This window comes from Dendropsophus ebraccatus, chromosome 8 (assembly GCF_027789765.1).
Source record: "Dendropsophus ebraccatus isolate aDenEbr1 chromosome 8, aDenEbr1.pat, whole genome shotgun sequence".
Lineage (NCBI taxonomy): Eukaryota > Metazoa > Chordata > Amphibia > Anura > Hylidae > Dendropsophus > Dendropsophus ebraccatus.
In genome coordinates, this window is record NC_091461.1 from 86,130,402 (window position 1) to 86,153,671 (window position 23,270).

General features: G+C 40.5%; 2 protein-coding genes across 4 annotated transcripts in view; one reads left to right on the forward strand and one right to left on the reverse strand.

Moving 5' to 3' along the window:
• VSTM4 (V-set and transmembrane domain containing 4) overlaps positions 1-7,595 on the forward strand; it is a 29,479-nt gene extending 21,884 nt beyond the window's left edge. Inside the window, exons 3-8 of the mRNA XM_069979263.1 lie at positions 935-991; positions 2,646-2,753; positions 3,233-3,254; positions 4,406-4,515; positions 5,178-5,224; positions 6,062-7,595. Of these exons, the coding sequence (XP_069835364.1) occupies positions 935-991; positions 2,646-2,753; positions 3,233-3,254; positions 4,406-4,515; positions 5,178-5,224; positions 6,062-6,283 (566 nt within the window). The 3' untranslated portion in view covers positions 6,284-7,595. The remainder of the gene's footprint in view (positions 1-934; positions 992-2,645; positions 2,754-3,232; positions 3,255-4,405; positions 4,516-5,177; positions 5,225-6,061) is intronic.
• Positions 7,596-10,686: 3,091 nt separating this feature from the next.
• The window catches only part of LRRC18 (leucine rich repeat containing 18), a 68,890-nt gene continuing 56,306 nt past the window's right edge, over positions 10,687-23,270 (reverse strand). The window contains exons 1-4 of one of the 3 annotated variants that reach the window (XM_069979265.1): positions 20,466-20,534; positions 19,486-19,612; positions 12,977-13,049; positions 10,687-11,916 (exon numbers count right to left, since the gene is read on the reverse strand). In XM_069979265.1, the coding sequence (XP_069835366.1) occupies positions 11,127-11,912 (786 nt within the window). In that variant the 5' untranslated portion in view covers positions 11,913-11,916; positions 12,977-13,049; positions 19,486-19,612; positions 20,466-20,534 and the 3' untranslated portion in view covers positions 10,687-11,126. Of the gene's footprint in view, positions 11,917-12,976; positions 13,050-19,485; positions 19,613-20,465; positions 20,535-23,270 lie in introns of those variants that run through there. The other 2 variants (XM_069979266.1, XM_069979264.1) reach the window with 2 other exon arrangements.

Here is a 23,270-nt window from a genome sequence, read left to right on the forward strand (position 1 = left end):
AGGGATCTCTACAAAGTAGAATGTCTCAGCATATTATTAGGCTTAGTGGCCAGAATGAAAACTAAGATTGTAGGATTATTTTGTAACATGCAAAGTAAAATAAGTTTAACATAAAAAAAACTTCATATGAACAACAAACCATTTTCTGATGACACGTCCTATTTAGAGTTAACCTAGGATTTCCCGAGGTTCGCTCAACTCTAGTCCTATTTAAGTAAAGGTTAGCTTTGAGTTTATCGTTAAAGTTGCATTTTTCATCATTACAATCAATGTATAGAAAGGGCACAATTAAAATTCTGTCTGATACATCAATTTACTCAATTATATGTCTTTCCATGAGGTTTAGACGTGTAATGGTTTACAAGTGGAGAGCACAAAGCACAGCAAGTGGCGTATTCTTTCCAGTCTGGAGAGCAGGAGAGGTTTTCTATAGGGATTTGCTACTGCTCTTGACTGTCCCTGCCACAGACAAAGGTGGAAGCAGAGAGCACTGTGCCAGACTGAAAAAGATACGTTGCATATTGCAGGACATACAGCAGCTGATAAGTACTAGAAGACTGGATATTTTTAAATAAAAGTGAGTTAAAAATTCCTGGCACTTTCTGATATCAGTTGATTTAAAAGAAAAAAAATTAAGGATCACTGTGGACAGTTCTTGTGTATATTAATTTTATGATGATGTAGAGTTTTGCACATATTTACATCATATTTTTTTTCCTAAATTCCTATGGAGCAAACGATATTGTGCTTGGCATTGAGATATTTGGTTTGGAATTGAATGATGGAAGAAAATCAAGGAAGTGTACAGAAGGAACTGCTACAATGTGGAGCATTAGGTCTAGCTACAATCATATCGACAATTTATAATTATTGTATACACATTTTACTTGTATTACTGTTCATGAATATATTTTTTTCTTTTTTTTTATCACAGTAACTACTTTTGCTGTATTTGAGGAAAAGCAAATCTTCACATGGGCTTTGTTTCAAGGTAATAAACTATTAATAAATCTGCCGCTTAAGTGACAGATGTTCTCATTTAAAGGCTACTTACAGGTTATATTCTGTATAGGATTAACCTGCACAGATAAGTAACTTCTTAAATACATTCTATTAGTTATTTGTGCTAGGGTTCAGTTACAGCCACTTTTTGGTTGTCACATGGCAATGGAGAGCAAGCTTGTCATCAGAACCCTCTTCCTTCCCCTATCACCTCCGCTTGGTGTTAATTAATTAGTGCTCACACCATTAGATTTTTGTATGTTTCCCGCAGTACAAGATGGCCCCCACAACACAGTCATTCACACGACTAGGAACCACCATGAGAGACTAGCTGTTGTGCTGCCTGGTTGCATGACTCCATCACTTACACAAGTGAATGGGGTCACGTTGCGACTCAGAAGCGACTGCCACCCTGCAGTCACAAAAAATCCATGAAATGAAAGTTGCGTGTCCAGGGGTTATCCAGCGCTACAAAAACATGGCCACTTTTGCCCCACTCTTGTCTCCAGATTGGGTGAGGTTTGAAACTCAGTTCCATTGAAATAAATGGAGCTTAATTACAAACCACACCTGAAATGGAGACAAGAGTGGGGCAAAAGTGGCCATGTTTTTGTAGCACTGGATAACCCCTTTAACGTGTAGCCAGCCCCAGCCTTAAGAATATTTTCTAGAATGTACCTTGTTCTAAGTGGACATTGAATCAATAAAAGATGCTGAGAGATTAAAGGCCTGAAGGAGTGTAAATACAGCTATGAATAGATAAGCAACACAATGTATTTAGTTCTTAATAGAAAGTGGAACATAGTGGCTAAAGATCTGGAATATACCTTATAAAATTAAATATATATTTGGCACATTCTTTCTGCATATGCCATAAAAAATCCTTTTTTTTTAAAAGGATTAGGATTAGTGAAATAGAGTAATACTGGTAGGAAGAGAGATAAAATGGGAAGTGGATCTAAACAAAAGGGAGTATAAAAATAACATGTATGAATTCTTTCTGCTGTACAAAGCATTATACCACTGGACTCTGGACTCATAGATTAGTGACACTTCTCTATGAGGCATTCCAATAAGAATGAAAGCTGTTATAACTACAATGATCTATTAGGATGTCCTAAAAGCTCCAATTGGTGTAATGTGTCGGTGTCCCAATACTTGTGTCCATAAAGTGTTGCTGCATTCTTAGGTATTCCATTTCAGCATAGAGATTTTCATCAAGCTGTCTAAGATATCAGAATTTAAATCTCTTTAGGTATGCAGTGACATACATATGGTGCATAACTAGTCTTATTTGGTAAGCTAGGTGACAATCCCTCTATTATATATATAGTAATAGCAACACTATGTGCTAACACCAAGCTTTCCTTTACGGTAAGGCCTTTTGGTCACAAAGATCACATTCGAAAAATTTCTGGTAAAATTTATTTTTGCGCGAGTCCCTGTGTAGCCCCAGCCTAAACAGAAAAAAACTAAGAAAAGATCAAATACATTTTTTTACAATTTGACAAAAGATGAATTCTTAAGAACACACATTTACTTTAGATGGAAATGGAACTGAGAGTTTTCTCAAAGGTAAATCTGTAAACCTGAGAGACGGGTATTATATAATTTGTAGGTTATGTTCTTATTGTTTTTTTCAGATCTTTATTTGTATGCAGTTCTGATCTGCTGTGTGGGTATCTTTAGTTTGCTCACGTTCCTCCTTATTCTTTTGTGTCAGACCATTTTTAAAGGAAAACATTCAAAAGGTGAGAAGCCGAATTTATACTTTATAGTAACCCAGTTTCACCCTGTTCATAAAAACATTCCCTTGATGGACAATCACTGTAAAGAATATGCCCTCCCCCACAACCATTTGTTGCATTGTTCGAGCTTTATGTTTCCATTGTACTATACCAAAACTAAAACAATGTGCAAAACACATATTTCCCACTCTGTACTTTCCATGTGTATTTGCAATCCAAAACCTGGAGAGTAGCATAGAGACAGAAACAGTATAATGGAAAGATTTGCATATCCTTCATGTATTGAATACACTAACATATAATAGCTGACAGAGAGAGGGGAGGATGATTGCAGCATTGCATTGCATGGCAACATATAGGTCACATAAAGGTCAGTTATTTGATGTTCATTGGGAACTAAATAAAGTATACCAAAACTGATATTTAATCATGTCCACAATTAGAATAAATTATAATCCTAAATTCTTCTTTTTTCTCTGCAGTGAAATGGGAATGTTCCGAAAGGTAAATACACACACACACACACACATATATATATATGTGTGTAAAATGCTTCTGTCATAAGCATCTACTGAACCTCTGTGCCTAATTTTAAGGGAACCTGCCACCGAGGACACAGGCGCAGAGCCCGTCCGACCCCCGGGTGCAGCCCCTAATACTTACCCTTTCCTGCAAGTCCCCCTCCTGGACCTGGTCCCGGGGCGGAGGTATCGGCGCCCGAAGCTGAGCGTGCGCTGTATGCTAATCAGCAGAGATGAGTCCGATGCCTATACAGAATGAATGGAGCCCTCATTCTTTATGGGCACTGGACTCATTTCTGCAGCGCATGCGCACCGCTTCCGATGGGGATATCTTCGTCCCGGGACCGGGTCCAGGAGGGGGACTTGCAGGAAAGGGTAAGTATCCGGGGCCCACGTCCCTGGTGGCCGAATCCCAAACAGGTTGAGGTATAGAAGTAAGGAAGTATTACAGCTTGCTGCACTTCAGGAGCTCGGGAAAGCCTCTTAGACTCTTCTTACTTTATAATAAAAGCATTTACCTATGTTCTGGAATCATAGACAGATATATGAAAGTTACCATGTGTTTCCCTGATCTAACAGTTTTATCACAGTGTCATCAATTTGGAATATGAATTGCAGCTGACAGATTCCCTTTAAATGAAAAAATTTAACATTTATGTTAATTAAGTTATACAGTAAAGTAATAATGATTTATTAAAGCAATGTATTTAAAAACCAAAACAGGTACTACTCTCTCTGTAGTGCTCCTCTGAACACAAGAAAAAGAATACAGAATTTGAGGTTAGCTGGGAAGATTAAAATGTGTCCGAAAATATTTCTTTACTGAAAGAGTAGTAGCTGCTTGGAACAAAGATCCAGAGAATGTAGTTGGTAAAGCCCCCATAACTGTATTTATACATGCCCGGGATAAACTTTTATCTATCATAATATAAAAATAAAAAGGAAATAATATAAAATAATAATTAATAATAATAATAAAATAATAAGGACAGACCATATGGACGAGGTGGTCTATTCTAGCTGAGCATGCAGGTGACTGGCGCCTCAGAGTACAAGCTGACAAATCTTTCACAGTCATGATACAATATTCATAATACAAATGTGTACTTTGATGTGTAACATTGTGTTTATTAGGGAATTTGATGGAGATCCCTTTGCTAGTAATCTCCTGTCTTCTGGACCTACAAAAAAGAAAAAAATGAAGAAAAAACAAGAAGAAATTCCTCCAGCTGTTCCTATTAAAGGTAAAAGGGTCATTAATGCACAAACTGGAACATACCAGTTGTGGACCCAGTTTGCTACCCAGCCAGTTTGAAATTGGGCCAAAGTCAATAGTGAAGTCTAAGCTTCTTTTATTTTTTATACAACTCCTGAATGTAGAAGCTGGTCTTAGGGTGAATATCAGGTGATGGGCGGGATTATACAGTTATACAGTTAAGGGGTTTGTATATCTAACAGTTCACATATCTAGTTTCAATACACCTCATCAGATAGCAGTAGATATTCTCCTTATTCCTCGCTTCATTTACATCAAGATACATCAGTAGGGCTGGGTTCACACTACGATTTTGCAATCTGTTTTTTTTTTCCCGTCCGTTTTTGCAAAAAAAAAATGGATGCATTCTTTTTTTAACATACACAAAAAATGCGGTTGACTATGTTTTTGTGTATGTTAAAAAAACTGATGCATTTTGATTCCTTTTCAAAATGGAAGTCAATGGAAAAACAGATGAAAACAGATGCACACAAATGCATCCGATTTTCCACCCTTTTTTAAATGTTTTTTGCAAAAACGGATGGAAAAAAAAAACGGATTGTAAAAAAACTTTGTGTGAACCTAGCCTTACAGTTACATCACTGCATCGCATTTCACAGTATCACATTGTTTTTTGGTTTGGTTTTCTAGGACCACTAATTAGATTAGAAGGGAACTCTCGACGGGATCTCTTACTGGTAAGTATTAAAAATGAATGTAAATAAATGCTCTTAAATAAGTCAAATCTCAGGGAAATATTATTCTTCTTTTCTATGGAAGAAAGCAACTCTCTTTTTCTAATTCTATAAAACCCCTTTAAGAGCATGGCAATGTAGCACTCTAAATTGTGGACCTGTCAGCAGCTCTTTACTGGTAAAAATAAAGGCAGTGTACAATAGGGCTTCTTACCTTGAATCTGGATATATTATTCTACTTCATTGCTCTAGCGATGTGATATAAGCTTTGGGAGATTTATGCAAATTGGGAAATAAAGGTCACAACCATTCCCCTGCACTGAAAGAGCTCAGTACAGTTTACAGAGTGGCTGTTTACATGCAGGCCTTAGGACAAAAATACATAGGGCCTTAGGACAAAAGGGGCTGAGCATTGCTGAGCTTCTGCAGCCCAGGGGAACACCCATTGGGCTTTAGCTTTTATTTTGCATAAAAGTTTACATCTTGACGTTGTAGTGACAGATTGAAATTAGAGTTATATCTTGTGATCAGAGTAAGAAGCCCTGTAGTAGACTGACATTATTTAGTCACAATTAGACACAATTGTTTTTTTTTCTTGATGTCTTGGCTGATTTGCTTGGATTCTTCCCTGAAGTAAATCGTAATTTTACTATTTAGAAAAAGAACATATGTGTGGTTTCCTAGCCCACCCACCTGTGTAGCTGAGTGCAATTTTTAAAAGCAACACTGTAGCTGGAGAACCCCTATAAATGTCTTTAGCCTAAACGTCTAAATATTGTATATACTGAATTTATAGGATTTCATTCCGTTTTCTTTTTTTTTCTTCCCATTAATTCTTAGCCAAAGCTAGTGGAGGAAGGATTAACCTATGCTGAACTGGAAATTATCAAACCTATACCTCCTATAAAGGAATCCTCAACAGGCACAGTCTATGCACAGATACTGTTTGAGAACCAAGAAAAATACCTGGAAAAGTATCTGGAAGAAAAGAATCCATGCATACGAAGCCAACAAGTTTTAGAAGGAAAACCCTTAAAGTCTGGAAACTGGAATCTTGACTAAGGAGATACAATCAGACACTTTTTTTGGATTGTAAAAGATGCTTTATATTATAGCTTTTACCAGTATTTAAGACTATAGTCACAAGGAGTATGTTTTCTCTTGAAAAACAACATTGATACAAAGATTTAGACGGCAATACTGTCCAGATGTGGAAAAGTGGAAGTGTTGAGGAGAAGATAAAATCCTAATATCAGTGTAGTGAGAACATACAATGATTGTCTGCCATGGGAGTGGTGGTGCATGGAGCAATATTACTAGCACAAACATGCATTGCAAGAATTATTAGAAAAATGTAACATCGGAAAAAGTAAAGAATGGACTAAATATGAAAAAAAATCTGGAAGCTAATGTCCCATAGTCTGTGAAGGAAGTAAAGCTGAAAAGACATTTGATATTACAACACAATAGGAACTTTGAAATACATTAACAGTTGTGTTTTAGAATGACATCAATGATTCCCAGACTTATTGAAACTCTATTGGTTGATCTAAAACATGCTGTGCATGCAAGACGACCAAGGATTATCTCTGGAATAGAAGGATTCTGCCAGGACTAGTAGTAAAAATCCTAAAGCAAGGATACAAAGTCGGCTTGCAAAAGAAACATTTGGTGGATTCTCTATTTGCCAAAGCAAATGTTATTACATACTGAATGAAGGATGCCCGAATGTACCAAATGTTAGGTTTCATGTTCTTCACAGAAGATAATCATTAATGGTGCATTAGCATTTACAGTATATCCTATCTGAAACATAAATGTAATTTTTTGCAAAAATCAGTAATACATCTGAATGTATGAAACTTTGTTGTGTTTTTTATTAGGGAAAATTGGTAGCTCACTATTGGATTTGGTTAGGCTAATCCAGAGGAGGGGGGCGGGGAGACAGAGGGTAAGGGTCCTTTTACATGGCCTGATATAGATCACTGTGCCGTTTGTGTGACCATTTAAATCTATTGCTGTCAGCCCCACATCCAGTTTACACAGAGAGAAGTGTGGCCAATAGCAATATATTTTAATGCGACACAAAAGATGAAATCAGCAGATAAGCTGGCGCTTTCCTGCTCCTCCACTGATCGCTGACACTGTTACACAGGCCAAATATGGGCCAAAGGAGCATTTCTAGCAAAGACCCTTACTGATAATGGGCCTGTGTAAAAGGCCCTTAAGACTAAGATCCCACTAGATGGAATTTTTATATAAAATGTCTGCAGCAATTTCATTTATAAAGCATGCAAATGTGAATAAAATCATTTTTACAATGGAAAAAAATACACAACTAATCAATATGGATCCAATAATTTATGAAGGGCTTATTCACAATTTCTCAAAGTTAGGATTCATATGCATTATGTTTCTATTTTTCTATTACATTCTATTTTAGCATCATTACAGAATCAGTAAAAAAAAAAAAAAAGAAAAGAAAAATTTAAGTAAAAAATTATTTAAAAATATGGTACAAATACTAACACAATACAGAACCAAATCAATGTATAAAAAAGATATGTATTGCTCATCCATATTTGGGCCATGTTCACACAACGTATGTTTTATATAAATCAAGGCCATTGTTGCAATTTGCGGGATTTATACAAAACACACGTTCTATTGGAATGAATGAAATCCCGGACGGAGCGTATACACATAGGGGGAGATTTATCAAACATGGTGTAACTGGCTCAGTTACCCATAGCAACTAATCAGATTCCACCTTTCATTTTCCAAAGAACCTGTGAGGAATGAAAAGTGGAATCTGATCTGGTTGCTAGGGGCAACTGAGCCAGTTTCTCTTTACACCATGTTTAATAAATCTCTCCCATAGTATACACTCTGGCCGTAATTCCATCCGGCCACACAGAAAATTTACATGTCAGTTTTCTGCCGCCGGTATTCACTGAATAGCGGCCGCAGAGAACCTGTCAGTACACACAATGGAGCGTGCGGTTACGGCCGCATAATCCATTGCAGCGGTGAATTCGGATGCGGTGCACACGGGTGCGCCCGCTTCTGAATTCAGCAGAAATGAAGATTATCCGGCCGATACTGCAGTATCTTCAGTAACACCGGCCGTTCTGTGATACCTCACAGTATTTTTGCTTAGTATTTTGGTCAGTATTTTGCAAAGGTCATTGTTATGAAATAATGGATGCTATTTGCCATTAAATGGCAGCCATCCACTCAATTTAAAAATTTTCCCACTGTGTGGGAACATAGCCTTAGTATGGAGAGAAATCAGAGCGGCACTCCGTGATATACAGGTGGTGCACGAGGAGGAGCGTAGTCCCAGCACAAGTCGAAATAGGAATTCCAACAACTCAGCACTTAACCATCATGTAGTTTTATTCGGTTGCATAACCATAATCGTGTGAACAATGGAACAGTAGTAATCGTGTGAACAATGGAACAACAGAACGCATTTCAGATGTATGCCTTTGTCAACTGCCTCAGGCATGATTAAGTGGTGAGTTGCCGGGATTCCTATTTCGACTGGAACATAGCCTTAGACTATGTAAGTAGTTCTTTTTCAAAGACAGCATGTGAAACTGCTTAATGGGAGTAGCCAAGTGTGACATGGTCCCAAAAAATGGTTCCAACACAATAACTGCTGTGTCTAAAAAGTAGTATACAACCTCTGCTGTTTTACAGAAGAATGGTTTATCAAATTTTAGGATGCCCTTTCTCATGAATTCATTGTGAACGTTAAACATTTTGCACATATGTGAAATATTAACTATTTTGTGTGATGTGACTATCTGTCTTTCTAGCAAAAATATTACAATTTTGAAAAAAAATCACAAATGTTGAATGTATTGACTAAAAATTACCTCACATAAACTCACAAAAATACTTTAAGGGTATATTCACACGAACGGGCTCGCAGCGAGATTCTTGCTGCGAGCCCGGCAGGTCCTGGCAGTTCCCATACACTACATACTTGCTGCGGTCTAAACGACCGCAGCGAGTATGTAATTCTGCCGCCCTTAACCCCTTCTGCTCCCTCCCGGCTCCCCCGCTGTAAGCATACATTACCTGTCCTTGCTGCACGGGTCCGGCGTCCTGCTCTCCCGTCCGGCCAATCAGTGGCTGCAGCTGGGCAACACACTAATTGGCCGGACGGGAGAGCAGGACGCCAGGACCCCGTGCAGCAAGGACAGGTAAAGTATGCTTACAGTGGGGGAGCCGGCCGGGAGCAGAAGGGGTTAAGGGCGGCAGCATTACATACTCGCTGCGGTCGTTTAGACCGCAGCAAGTATGTAGTGTATGGGAACTGCCAGGACCTGCCGGGCTCGCAGCGAGAATCTCGCTGCGAGCCCGTTCGTGTGAATATATCCTAAGAATCATTTATATAAGTAAAAGCATCCCAAAGTTATTTCTTCATAATTTAACCTGTCAGTTTTGTAAAATGGGGCTTAGTCCTTAAAGTGTCCTTGTCATTTATAAAAACTTTTGATGTACCATGCTGACTTGCCAAAAGTTTTTTGGCCGGGGTCTCAGTGCCGGCTATGTCCCCACCCTCCCACACCCCATTCCCTTTTTTTCAATGCCCTGCTCCCTCCAGGGACCTTCTGCCTATGCCACCTCCCCTCCCAGCTTCTCTCTGCCCCTGTCACATCTGCATCCTCAGTCTGTGTTCAGCAAGCAAACCGAATGTGAGACAGGGGTCACATGGTCTCTGTCTTCTGCAGAGGGAGAGCAGAGAGAGCAAGAGTGAATTGCACCGAGGCTAGTTTTCTTCACTTCCTGGATGTCAAACAACAACCAGTGCAGCAGAACTGTGCAGACATGATAATACATTATCTAGAGACAGTATTTACTGTATTTTTTTAATAGAAAAGAATTTTACATATCCAGAAATTCCCCTTCGAGGGTATTTCTAGTTACTTGGAGCCCCTGTGATCATGGGACTCTTGGTAAGAAGCAGCAAGTTGTGCATATGTGACACGTCTCATTTTTTATTGTCTAAGAAGCGTCTGAAGATAGTGAGGCATAGGGACGTCTGGTGAGCTGACAGTAATCCCTTATCCTTTTTTAACTTAGAATACTCCTTTAAAGTTTAATAAAGGTATAGTGGAAGCACAAGAATGTAAAAAAAACTTTAACTTTTGTTATGTTTTACTAATTTAGAAAAAAAAAATATTTAAAAAAGTGTATATTTATTTTTATTTTTTTTTTTTGGACCGATTAAAACTTTTGACATGTCTCTATGACATGTATAAAGTTTCCTGAAGTGACACTTTAAGCATTTTTTGTTGGCAATGTTCACATTGCAGGGTAAATCACTTTCTGCCACACTGGTAGCTGATAGGAATCCAGGAAGTGAAGAAAAATGGCCTCTGTGCCAATTCACATTGTCTCCTGCTCCCACTGCTCTCACACCTTAGGAGACAAATATTCCATGCCCCTGTCTCACATAGTATGTGTTTGCTAGGCACAGGCTGATGATGCAGACAGGGGGCAGGGCGTGATCTCACAGGAGGCTTGGCTGGATCCCCGAATCCCCTGAGTGATTTACTCACCAGAAGCAGCTACTGCAAGGACTGTGATGAACAGCTGAGGGAAAACATTGCATTCTGGAACCAGTACTACATTCTGGGAACTGCTCAACCAGGAAGTACAGAAACACAAAATGGATTTTTGGTAGTTTCGAAACTAGGATAGATAGGTAAGTAATGTGTTATACTCCTGCAGAAGTTTCATTTTTTTAACCTCTACCTGGAGTTCCCCTTTAACACACTGCGACTGTGCTCTATGTGCATGAAGCAGAGGGCAGAGGGGTTAATGCTGTTTACATTTATTGTGTTAGCCTTATTACATTTCAGCATTTATTGTTTTTTTACCATTTTTATTACATTGATTCGCCTTCACTTATTGATGTCTCCTTGGCTGCAGAGTTTGGAGCAACAAGATTGTTAGCGAAAGGATTTCTCAGTGTAGAAGTCATAAGATTTTTTAGCTTCTTCAGTTTATCCATCTGGCACTTTGCCAGACAAGGACTACACAAATCCTTCTCATTCACAAGATGAAGAGTTTTGACACTTTGGATGGTTTCCTGCTGTTCTTCCTCAGTTTTTTCTTCTGGATTCTGGATAGGGTTTCTCTTGGTGTTAAGCTTCTTCAATTTAGGCAGCTTGAGTATGCTGGGGGGCACAGTAGTAAGATGGTTATCAAAGAGGCCCACTTCCTTAAGCTCTTTTAGATTCCCTAATGAAGTTGACAACATATCAATGCTGTTTAGTCCTAGGTTAAGTTGACGTAAGTTGCTGAGTTGGCTTAGTTCTAAAGGGACACCATTGGCGGTCAATTTGTTATTGCACACATTTAGGTAAAGGAGGTTTTGTAGTTGGCCTATAGATTCTGGAAGTTTTTCTATTTGATTGCTGTGTAAGTCAAGCCATCGTAGATTCTGAAAACGATGGATCCAATCGGGAATCTTACGTATAAAATTTCGACTGAGGTCCATCTCATCTATGTCGGAAAGTTTCAACAAGCATTTCGGAATAGCAGCCATTCCCATCTTAGCAAGATCTAGTCTTCGTTTCCCATCAAATGTGATGCGGATGCAATTCTTGGCTGTTTTCAGGGTGATTTTCTTACCCTTGTTGCCTCCTTTGCCACCTTTGCCTTTTTTCATTTTTCTGAAACAAAATAACCTATTACGTTATGCCAGATATAAATACCAATGACCTAAAAAAAGGGGGAGCACTGGGCTGTGTTTTGGCAACACCAATTTTTGTGCCTAGGGCAGCCCTGACTCAGTATATAACAGGCTGCTCTAAAGGTTTTCTGACAAAAAAAACAAACACACATTTTTGCAGAATTCTGTTAACACACATAAAATCATGAAATGGATGTGGTAATGGTGTGTTCACACCTTCAAAGTTTTTTCTTTGCAATTTATGAAAACAAAGCCAGGAATTGATTTAAAAAGAGGGGAAACCTCAGTTTTTCCTTTTTAACCTGTTCTCTATTTCAGGGGTAGCCGATGCAGCCAAAGATGTGGTTAGGTTGCAGCCCAGGCACTTTCTTTGTACAGGGGCCCTCTGCAGTCTGTGTCCACCACTGCTCCTTTTATAATCTGTTCCTGGCTTTGGCTATGTTCACACAATGTTTTTTCAGCTTGGTTTAAAATTACGTCCATTATTTTGAGTCTAAAATAATGGACGTCATTTAGCTATCTGGCCTCCCTTTCGTGAAATTATGGCTGTTGGTACATTATTCTAGTTTAGGTTACTAACTAGCCTTTGGGTGTGGATTAATTGAAAAGTCTATTGAATTTAATAGTAAAAACGGAGAAAGAACAGCGACGAAAAAAAAACTGTGTGAAGACATCCGGAAATAATTGTCTTGATCATTATTTTGACGTCCGCAGTGATAACGTCCGTTATTCAATACATTGTGTGCACTGGACGTCCTTCTTTCCATTGACTTCAATGCATTGCATTGCATTCAGTAAAATCGTGGCAAAAACTCTATTTCTCTATTTTTGACGTTGTGTGAATATAGCCATAGAGAAGTTTTCCTTTTAATAGTTTTAGTGAACATAGGAAAAAACAAAGTTCAATAAAATTGGCTAAGGACCTGCTGCATGGACTGCAAACTTCATCTGTGCCCGCAGATCTAACCCAAGAGATGACTGTTCTGTTACAATGTACATCACTTCAATATCTATTTATGCCATAAGTCCCTAAGGCATACCTGTTTCTTATGCTTCTGGATAAAAAAAGCAAAGAGGTTCTGTTTCTCTGTGTCTGACTCTGTAGCTTTGTACCTAGACAATTAGGAATTTCATGTGAGATAATAGTAATGATGCAATAGTCCACTGTCCAGTCATTTATAGTGATAGATTATTTGATTGTTGCCCAGTTTTTGGTATTTTTTTTATAGTTGCAGGGGATGGGGCCATAGGAGATACAGAGTTAGGAGTGGCTTAATGTAACATAGGTAAAATCTGCCACAGCTCTCTGTGTGATGTGGCTTCTGAGCACTGGCTCAGATTAACCCTTCACAGGCAGATATTCAAACTGGAAGATTCATTTGGCAGCAGCTGTGTACTGTGAAAAGTAGGAGTGATATAGGGCTAGTTAAGGTAAATATTTTTGCAAATATGTTCATTTAGCAAACGGGCCTCCTTCTCCTGATATGCTGCTCTTTTCCTCCCATTATTCTAGATTACAGAACACCACTCTGCTCTAAAAGCGTCGGTCTGGCTGCTGTAAATAACTATAGAATATATACAGTATTTATATATATACACTCACCGGCCACTTTATTAGGTACACCTGTCCAACTGCACGTTACCACTTAATTTCTAATCAGCCAATCACATGGCGGCAACTCAGTGCATTTAGGCATGTAGACATGGTCAAGACAATCTCCTGTGAACTGTGGCATGTGCCTGTGAACGTGGCATGGTTGTTGGTGCCAGAAGGGCTGGTCTGAGTATTTCAGAAACTGCTGATCTACTGGGATTTTCACGCACAACCATCTCTAGGGCTTACAGAGAAAGGTCCGAAAAAGAAAAAACATCCAGTGAGCGGCAGTTCTGTGGGCGGAAATGCCTTGTTGATGCCAGAGGTCAGAGGAGAATGGGCAGACTGGTTCGAGCTGATAGAAAGGCAACAGTGACTCAAATAGCCAACCGTTACAACCAAGGTAGGCAGAAGAGCATCTCTGAACGCACAGTACGTCGAACTTTGAGGCAGATGGGCTACAGCAGCAGAAGACCACACCGGGTGCCACTCCTTTCAGCTAAGAACAGGAAACTGAGGCTACAATTTGCACAAGCTCATCGAAATTGGACAGTAGAAGATTGGAAAAACGTTGCCTGGTCTGATGAGTCTCGATTTCTGCTTGAACATGACAATGAGTTCACTGTACTCAAATGGCCTCCACAGTCACCAGATCTCAATCCAATAGAGCATCTTTGGGATGTGGTGAAACGGGAGATTCGCATCATGGATGTGCAGCCGACAAATCTGCGGCAACTGTGTGATGCCATCATGTCCAAAATCGTCCAATGGACCAAAATCTCTGAGGAATGCTTCCAGCACCTTGTTGTATCTATGCCACGAAGAATTGAGGCAGTTCTGAAGGCAAAAGGGGGTCCAACCCGTTACTAGCATGGTGTACCTAATAAAGTGGCCGGTGAGTGTATATTGCCATTAGATATAGTGCCGTTTCATCTATTGTTACAGACAGGGCTATAGAGTTGGAGTCGTGGAGCCGGAGTCAGACCTAGTTTTCACTGGAGTCGGAAAAAATGTACCGGCACCGACTCCAGCTATAAAAAAAAATCTTTTACCATTTTATAATTGAGTTTTCATATGAATTTTATAAATGTTCCTCATTAATATAGTTTATGTTCTATCAATCTATATCCTTTATTTATAACAACCAGAAAACCCCTCTTTCTACACATTTAGTTTCTTCAATATATCAGTAATCTGGTCTCTATTTGGCAGCTTGTTTCTGAGCTGGAGAAGTCCATTGTGTGTGTGCTGTTCTCTTCCTGGATGCTGGATGACTGTATATGAGCAGCAGTGTAATATGGAGATATCCTGTGTAATATAGAGGAGGAGAAGAAGAAGCCACAAGTAGTGTAGCAGTAGCCTCTGTCTTCAGTGTGGTGTTTTCTCTCTGAGCGAAGATTGTGTGCCTTACTTCAGTGTGCTATGGCTGCAGCTGTATGTGTGTGCTATGGCTGCAGCAGGTTGTGTGTGTACTATGGCTGCAGCGAGGTGTGTGTGTGTGTGTGTGTGTGTGCGCACGCTATGGATGCAGTAGGCTGTGTGTGTGCTATGGATGTAGCACGCTGTGTGTGTGTGCTATGGCTGCAGTAGGCTGTGTGTGTTTGTGTGTGTGTGTGTGTGTGTGTGTGTGCGCGCTATGGCTGCAGCAGGCTGTGTGTGAGCTATGGCAGCAGCAGGCTGTGTGTGTATGTGGTTGCAGCAGGCTGTGTGTGTGTGTGCTATAGCTGCAGCAGGCTGTGTGTGTATGTGTGTGTGTGTGTTATGGCTGCAGCAGGCTGTGTTTGCTATGGCAGCAGTAGGCTCTGTGTGTGTGTGTGCTATGGATGCAGCAGGCTGCGTGTGTGTTGGAAAGAGGGGCAGAAACTAAAGGGGTAGTCTGGGCATCAGTGAAAAATCCAGGGGGGACAGGGGAGCGGGATCATAATAAAGAAGTCATATTTATCCCCCCCCCCCCCCCCCCAAACTGCAATATGCTCCCAATCCTCTGATGTCACGGACCAACTCAGATCAGTGAGTGAGGCAAGACACAGCTGCAGTCACTGACTGGTTGAGTGGGTTGTTCTTGTGGGGCTGCAATGATTTAGGAATGCGGACACTGACAGAGAGCTGATAAATCTGTGCCTATGGCTAACCCCTATATATCACTATGACTGACCCTTCTATATCACTATGGCTGACCCCTCTATATCACTATGTGTGACCCCCTATACACTATGGCTGAGTCCTCTATATCACTATGTGTGACCCCTCAATATCACCCTGGCTGACCCCCTCTAGATCACTATGTGTGACCCCTCTATATCATTATGGCTGAGCCCTCTATATCACTGTGGCTGAGCCCTCTATATCATTAGGGCTGACCTCTCTATATCACTATGGCTGACCCCTCTATATCACTATGGCTGACCCCTCTATATCACTATGTGTGACTCCTCTATATCACTATGTGTGACCCCCTATATCACTATGGCTGAGTCCTGTATTTTACTATGTGTGACCCCTCTATATCACTATGGCTGACCCCCTCTAGATCACTATGTGTGACCCCTCTATATCACTATGGCTGACCCCTCTATATCACAGGGATCTGGCATTGTTAGCAGTGTGTCTTTGTGTATGGTGAATAGTTAGTTAGAAACATAGAAGATTGTTAGCAGGAAAAGACCACCTGCTCCATCTAGTCTGGTTTTGAGTTGTTCAGGACATGGAGGCTGGAGACTGGCTGCATCCACTGCACACACACAGGAGAAGCTGCTTTATAGCTTTCTGTATTCTCTCGCCCCAGGTCACCCCAAGATCACGTAGGACATTACACGGAAGCTGCTGAGCCAGTTCTACTTTACATTACTTGGACAAATAACTCCCCTGGTCTGACTGGCCATTTATGAAGGAGCAGGAGTCAGAGTGGGGATTAGGGAGTCAGTTCTGATAAGATTCAGGAGTTGGAGCTGCGGTTTACTGACTCAACAGCCTTGGTTACAGGAACTATCCTCTTTGACGTTATAGAATTCCAATAACCTATTGATGATTTTGATGTACATGTATACTGTATAAAACTGTGTGTGAATGGGATATAATATTATTCACTCACATCAAATATCTGTTGTCTCTGATTTCTGCATGCAAAGATTAAAAACAATATAAGGCTATATTCACACATCTTTTTTTGACCCTGTGTTTGGATGCCTGTCACATACGGCCCAAAAAAAAGACGGTGAGTGCCTAACAATGCTGTTAAAAATGTTTCAGTGGCCTCAGGTTAAACTATTATTTTCAATTTTAAATGGCCTTTCTTGGCTACATCAACTAACAATGCCACAGGCGATGCTTATATGTGGTGCATGCTACAGGCAGTGCTTACAGTACAAGTGGGGCATGCCACAGTCGGTGCTTATTTGTGGTGCGTGCTACAGGCGGTGCCTATATGTGGTGTGTTCCACAGGCTGTGCTTATATGTGGTGTGTCATAGGCAGTGCTTATATGTGGTGTGTCATAGGCAGTGCTTATATGTGGTGTGTTGCACAGGCAGTGCTTATATGTGGTGTGTTGCACAGGCAGTGCTTATATGTGGTGCATGCTACAGGCGGTGCTTATATGTGGTGTGTCATAGGCAGTGCTTATATGTGGTGCATGCTACAGGCTGTGCTTATATGTGGTGTGTTGCACAGGCAGTGCTTATATCTGGTGCATGCTACAGGCAGTGCTTATATGTGGTGCATGCTACAGGCAGTGCTTATATGTGGTGTGTTGCACAGGCAGTGCTTATATGTGGTGCATGCTACAGGCAGTGCTTATATGTGGTGCATGCTACAGGCTGTGCTTATATGTGGTGCATGCTACAGGCAGTGCTTATATGTGGTGTGTTGCACAGGCAGTGCTTATATGTGGTGCATGCTACAGGCGGTGCTTATATGTGGTGTGTTGCACAGGCAGTGCTTATATGTGGTGCATGCTACAGGCAGTGCTTATATGTGGTGCATGCTACAGGCTGTGCTTATATGTGGTGCATGCTACAGGCTGTGCTTATATGTGGTGTGCCATAGGCAGTGCTTATATGTGGTGCATGCCACAGGCGGTGCTTATATGTGGTGTGTCATAGGCAGTGCTTATATGTGGTGCATGCTACAGGCTGTGCTTATATGTGGTGCATGCTACAGGCAGTGCTTATATGTGGTGTGTCATAGGCAGTGCTTATATGTGGTGCATGCCACAGGCGGTGCTTATATGTGGTGTGTCATAGGCAGTGCTTATATGTGGTGTGTCATAGGCAGTGCTTATATGTGGTGTGTCACAGGCAGTGCTTATATGTGGTGCATGCTACAGGCTGTGCTTATATGTGGTGCATGCTACAGGCAGTGCTTATATGTGGTGCATGCTACAGGCAGTGCTTATATGTGGTGTGTTGCACAGGCAGTGCTTATATGTGGTGCATGCTACAGGCAGTGCTTATATGTGGTGTGTTGCACAGGCAGTGCTTATATGTGGTGCATGCTACAGGCTGTGCTTATATGTGGTGTGTCATAGGCAGTGCTTATACTGTATGTGGTGCATGCTACAGGCGGTGCTTATATGTGGTGTGTCATAGGCAGTGCTTATATGTGGTGCATGCTACAGGCTGTGCTTATATGTGGTGTGTCATAGGCAGTGCTTATACTGTATGTGGTGCATGCTACAGGCGGTGCTTATATGTGGTGTGTCATAGGCAGTGCTTATATGTGGTGCATGCTACAAGCGGTGCTTATATGTGGTGTGTTGCACAGGCAGTGCTTATATGTGATGTTTGCCACAGGTGGTGCATATTTGACTCGTAAAAATCTTTTGAATTAGCCTTTACATTGGGGCAAAGAAAGCTCATAACAGTACATCAGGGAGTCTGGGATTCTGTAGGAATATGTCAGCATACACTAATTTGCTCTATTAGTCCACACATAGTCAACCTGGTCCACTTCCCGCACATACTGTCAGGGCCGGGACAAAGGGTAGGCCAGGGTAGGCGATGGCCAAGGGGTACAGTATACATGGTCCTGTTACAGTCAGGGGTACAGTATACATGGTCCTGTTACAGTCAGGGGGTACAGTATACATGGTCCTGTTACAGTCAGGGGGTACAGTATACACGGTCCTGTTACAGTCAGGGGGTACAGTATACATGACCCCCACATACAGTATAGCCTCCTGGCTGTCCCCGCATAGCGTACAGTCTATTCTGGGGGGGGGGGGGGGGGGGGGGGGGCGCCATTTGTCTTCTCTGCCTAGGGCACCAAAACTCCTTGTCCCGGCCCTGCATACTGTATATGTTAATTCAGCAGGACTCTGGACAAAGGCACACAGGCTGCAGCATTTTTGAGCAAGCTGTTAAAAATGCTGCAAAATGAACGCATAAAATGTTGCGTGTAAACCTAGACACTAAATACTCATAAATAATAATTTATGAAAGCAAATATACAATAATAACAATAAATAAATAATAAAACAATAATATACAAGTGTCTATTGTGTCTAGCAGGTTGCACAAAATGTATCATACCGTGTGTGTGTGTGTGTGTGTGTGTGTGTGTGTGTGTTTGACAAATTTGGTCCATTTGTACCATTTTTGGTGACTCTTAAATACACCTATCCTAAAGCACTATTGATAAATGTCACCTATGTTGTGGAACTTTCACACACTGCACAGAAAGGGATTTTTACACGCGCCCACACATTTTTTGGGAAGTTTTCGTTCAAATTTTTAAGCCAAAAGTCAACATAAATAGCTGTGTGTGAAATTCTCTTATACATAATCTTTGCTTGTCCACAGGTATCAGATTTGTCCCATTCACAAGTATGGAGCACAGATTCATATACAGGAATCTCTGCATGTGCCATGTGTAAAAAATACTCCACGTTAACTATACACTATGTATACTTCGGGTGATTGTAGTAATATCACAATATTAATGTAACCTTAAAAAGTACCTGGTAGAAGTCTGCATATAGTTGTGAACCAGTGCGACGTGTTCTCTATGCTTCCTTGGATGCTTTATCTTCTTTTCTTTGCTGTTTCTGCTACTCGGTTGCTATAAACATTGTTGTTAAGAGGCTGCTGTAATAAAGGTAACACAGTGTGAATGTAAACAGACTTGAACTGACTTCCCCAAGGAGTGTAAATTGCTGGGACTCTTGATCATTTCTTCCTGTTATGTACATTTTTTTCATTATTTTATTCATATTTTTTTTTTTATTATTTCATATTTTTTTTAATGTTACTGTACAAAATATCTTTTAATGCTCAATCTAGCTGAGTGAGTCCTACAAGTCTGAACATCTATTAAACAAGAGATCTCTCTGAAGCAGGATATCTCCACTAAAGAAAAGTAGTGTATTAGTCTTTCCAGTGCTATGGTCCCTGAGGTTACAATATCAAAGTTACAATATGATAGCTTTTTGGTCAGTATTTCTGTCAATATTTTGGTCAGTATTTGAAGCCAAAATCGGGAGTGAAACTGACAGAGAAAATTATAGAAAGATTTATACAGATTCTGGGGGAGATTTATCAAACATGGTGTAAAGTGAAACTGGCTCAGTTGCCCCTAGCAACCAATCAAATTCCACCTTTCATTTTCTAAAGAGTCTGTGAGGAATGAAGTGGAATCTGATTGGTTGCTAGGGGAAACTGGGCCAGTTTCACTTTACACCATGTTTGATAAATCTCTCCCTTTGTGATTTCAGCCCATTCCTGGTTTTGGTTGAAAATATACTGAGCAAAATACTATGACCCAGATTTATCAAAGGGTGTAAAATTTAGACTGGTGGAAACTGCCCACAGCAACCAATCACACCTCAGCTTTCAGCTCTGGTAAAATGAAAGAGGAGCTGTGATTGGCTGTTGTAGGCAGTTTGCACCAGTCTAAATTTTACACTTTTTGATAAATCACCCCCTAAATGTGTCTCCTTACCTGCCCTGCATGCAGCTGGATGGCTTCTCTGTTCATACATGACTTCCTTTGGAGGAGCACACAACAATATACATCGCTGTACCTCCTCCATAGAACTTACACTGCACTCAAGCAAGGAGCGCTGCCGACCGCAAGAGGTGGCCAAGCCCTTAAATTGGTTTCACTATACTCATTATACATTGAACAGGATGTATCTTGAGACCAGAACTCTCTGAATTTCACCAGTCTGACATTTACCTTACTTATGTAACATGTTTAGATTTTGTATAGCTGTCTGGAACCAAGGGCTATTCAAAAATAAATAAGAATAATAATAATTGGTACTGAAGCCCCTAAAATGTCAACTAAAAGTAGGAAAAAATGAAGAAAAAATAAGCAGATAATGAACCACGTCTTTACATATAAAAGTAAGGAATGCCTAGCAAATGCTGTGAATCCCTTCCTATATAGAGGACATTAGCTTCTTCAGGATCCTGTACAGTAGACAGAGTGCTCCAGAAAAGTAAAATGGCCTGCCGTCATCTGGTGTGTACTGACACAGGTACAGAGCAGTACAGAACATGTAGTACCATACTGTCCTGTAGAGAGGTGCTACTAGACAGACAGACAGTGCATGCACATGTAAGTTACAAGTAAAATGCTCGCTCTGATTGGTCGGATCTTCCCTGCTGATAATTAGGACTGTGTAGCACTGAATGTGGTTTCTAATTACAATGGCCCAGGAAAGACCATTATGTAAAATACTGTAACCCGAGGCCACTGTAACATGTCACATTGTATATTTGTTCCTGTGTTTGTTCCCCTATTAGTCTAAAGAAATTGTCTAGTGTCAAACTGCAGCCCTCCAGCAAGTCTACAATTCTCATCAACTTTGGCTTTAACTGTCCAGGCATGATGGGAATTGTAGTTTTGCAACAGCTGGAGGGCAGCAAAGGTCTAGAGCAAAAGAAGTTTAAAATGGCAACAGAGAGCACCAAGAATTGAAAGAAACACAAATAATGTGCCACAAAGATGTATGGAGTTCATAATAATCAATTACATGAGCCACATAAGGCCCAAAGGGCCAACTAGCACCCCAAACAAGCTCCTTGATATAAAACTTAAAGGACAGCTCGTCACAAAAAGCTTCTGGTGCCCCAACATAATTTCCATACTTACCCTTACTGCAGAGTCTTTCGCCGTTCTAAGTTCTGCTGTTCTGCTGAGACCCCGCTGCACGCCATCTCCTGCACTTCTTGGTTTGGCTGTTCAACACTGAGGCTCCTCCATTCATTGGATCAGATAGCCTACAACAAGCTCAGCCAGTTGGAGCTGAGCAACCTGCGAGTCATCTGGCAACCTAATAGAGAGTGTCTGGTCTAACTGAGGGACATTAGTTAGGCCACCCTCCCTCTGTGAAAGATGTCATTGACACAAGATGGCGCCTGCTGAAGAACCTGTGATCAGATGCTTTTTAATACGTCCATGTGGAAAGGGGCCAGAGGGGGTATAGGAAATTGAAACACAAAATAAAGTTATATAATTTCTAATGTGTTTTAATTGGCTATAAAAAAGATTTTTGACAAAGTTGTCCTTTAACATTTATTGACTCATATAGGATAAAAAATTTGTGCAAAAAACTACATCCAGCACACCAGTCAAGTACTGCTGCCATATCTCAAGCCAAAGGACTAATGCCAGAGAATCACTACAGTAGCTGCAGACTGCTGTAGAAGTAAAAGAACAGGTGCCTGAGTGCATATTAAAAGAAACAACAGCACTGCCCCTCAGAATGGAAAGAATACACCACATCCTGCAGGACATACAGCAACTGATAAGTACTGGAGGCCTCTGTTTTTTTGAATAGAAGTTTGTATAACTTTCTACCACCAGCTGGTTTGAAAACAATTTTTCAGGTACTACACCTCACTATGGCTGTGTAACTGTGTGATAATATCAGCAGAAGGCAGACATCTTGAAACATAGACGGACGCTAAAAATGTTCATGATCATGTAACAAGACGCCGCCTTCTGCCAATATTACATCGCAGGAACTTAGTCCATGTCAGATCTGTCATGCTGCCCATGGCACCCAATCAGAACTCAGTTTTCATGCCCTGGTAATTTTAAACATGGGCTCTGATACATGAGGTACAAAAAAATCTCTAGTGTCGTTTAAAGCAAAACAAAAACAAAACACATACTCACAAAAAAGGAGAGTGTAAATGAGGCCTATTGTCTCTCTTAGTGGGACATTCTAGTAGCTGCCCTTTTCTTACTTTTTAGTTCTTCTGTGTATTTCTGATGAGACCTCTGCCATCACTTTGCCAAACATTTATTCCACTTAAGTACCAGCAGAAGAATAGTTGCTGGGTTTAAATCCGATCTGTGGTATATACGCCTTCTATTTATATATTGTTCTCCTTTGTTATTCAAATATGTTTCTTCCATTTACTCCATTTATCTCGCATATTCCAAAAATACGGCAATAACTTAATTCTTATAAAATTGTCCCAGTAGTGCATTTGTGCTAGGCAAATGAGATTCCAAACTCCGCTGGGGCAAGAAGAAATGTGAATGAATACATTCCTGTGATGTGCTGCACAGTACGGCATAGCTATATAAATGAGTGGACAAATGAAATTATTTCTACATGTATACAGCAATATTAGACAATGGTTCCAGCAATATCTGGTTATACTTATAAACAAATCCGCCATATGAATATTTACTCTACAAACTGGAGTTTTGCATAACTGCCCTCTTTTTAATAGTACATATTCATACTATGTCTCTAGCCTTGTTAAAAGCAGACACCCCCACCCA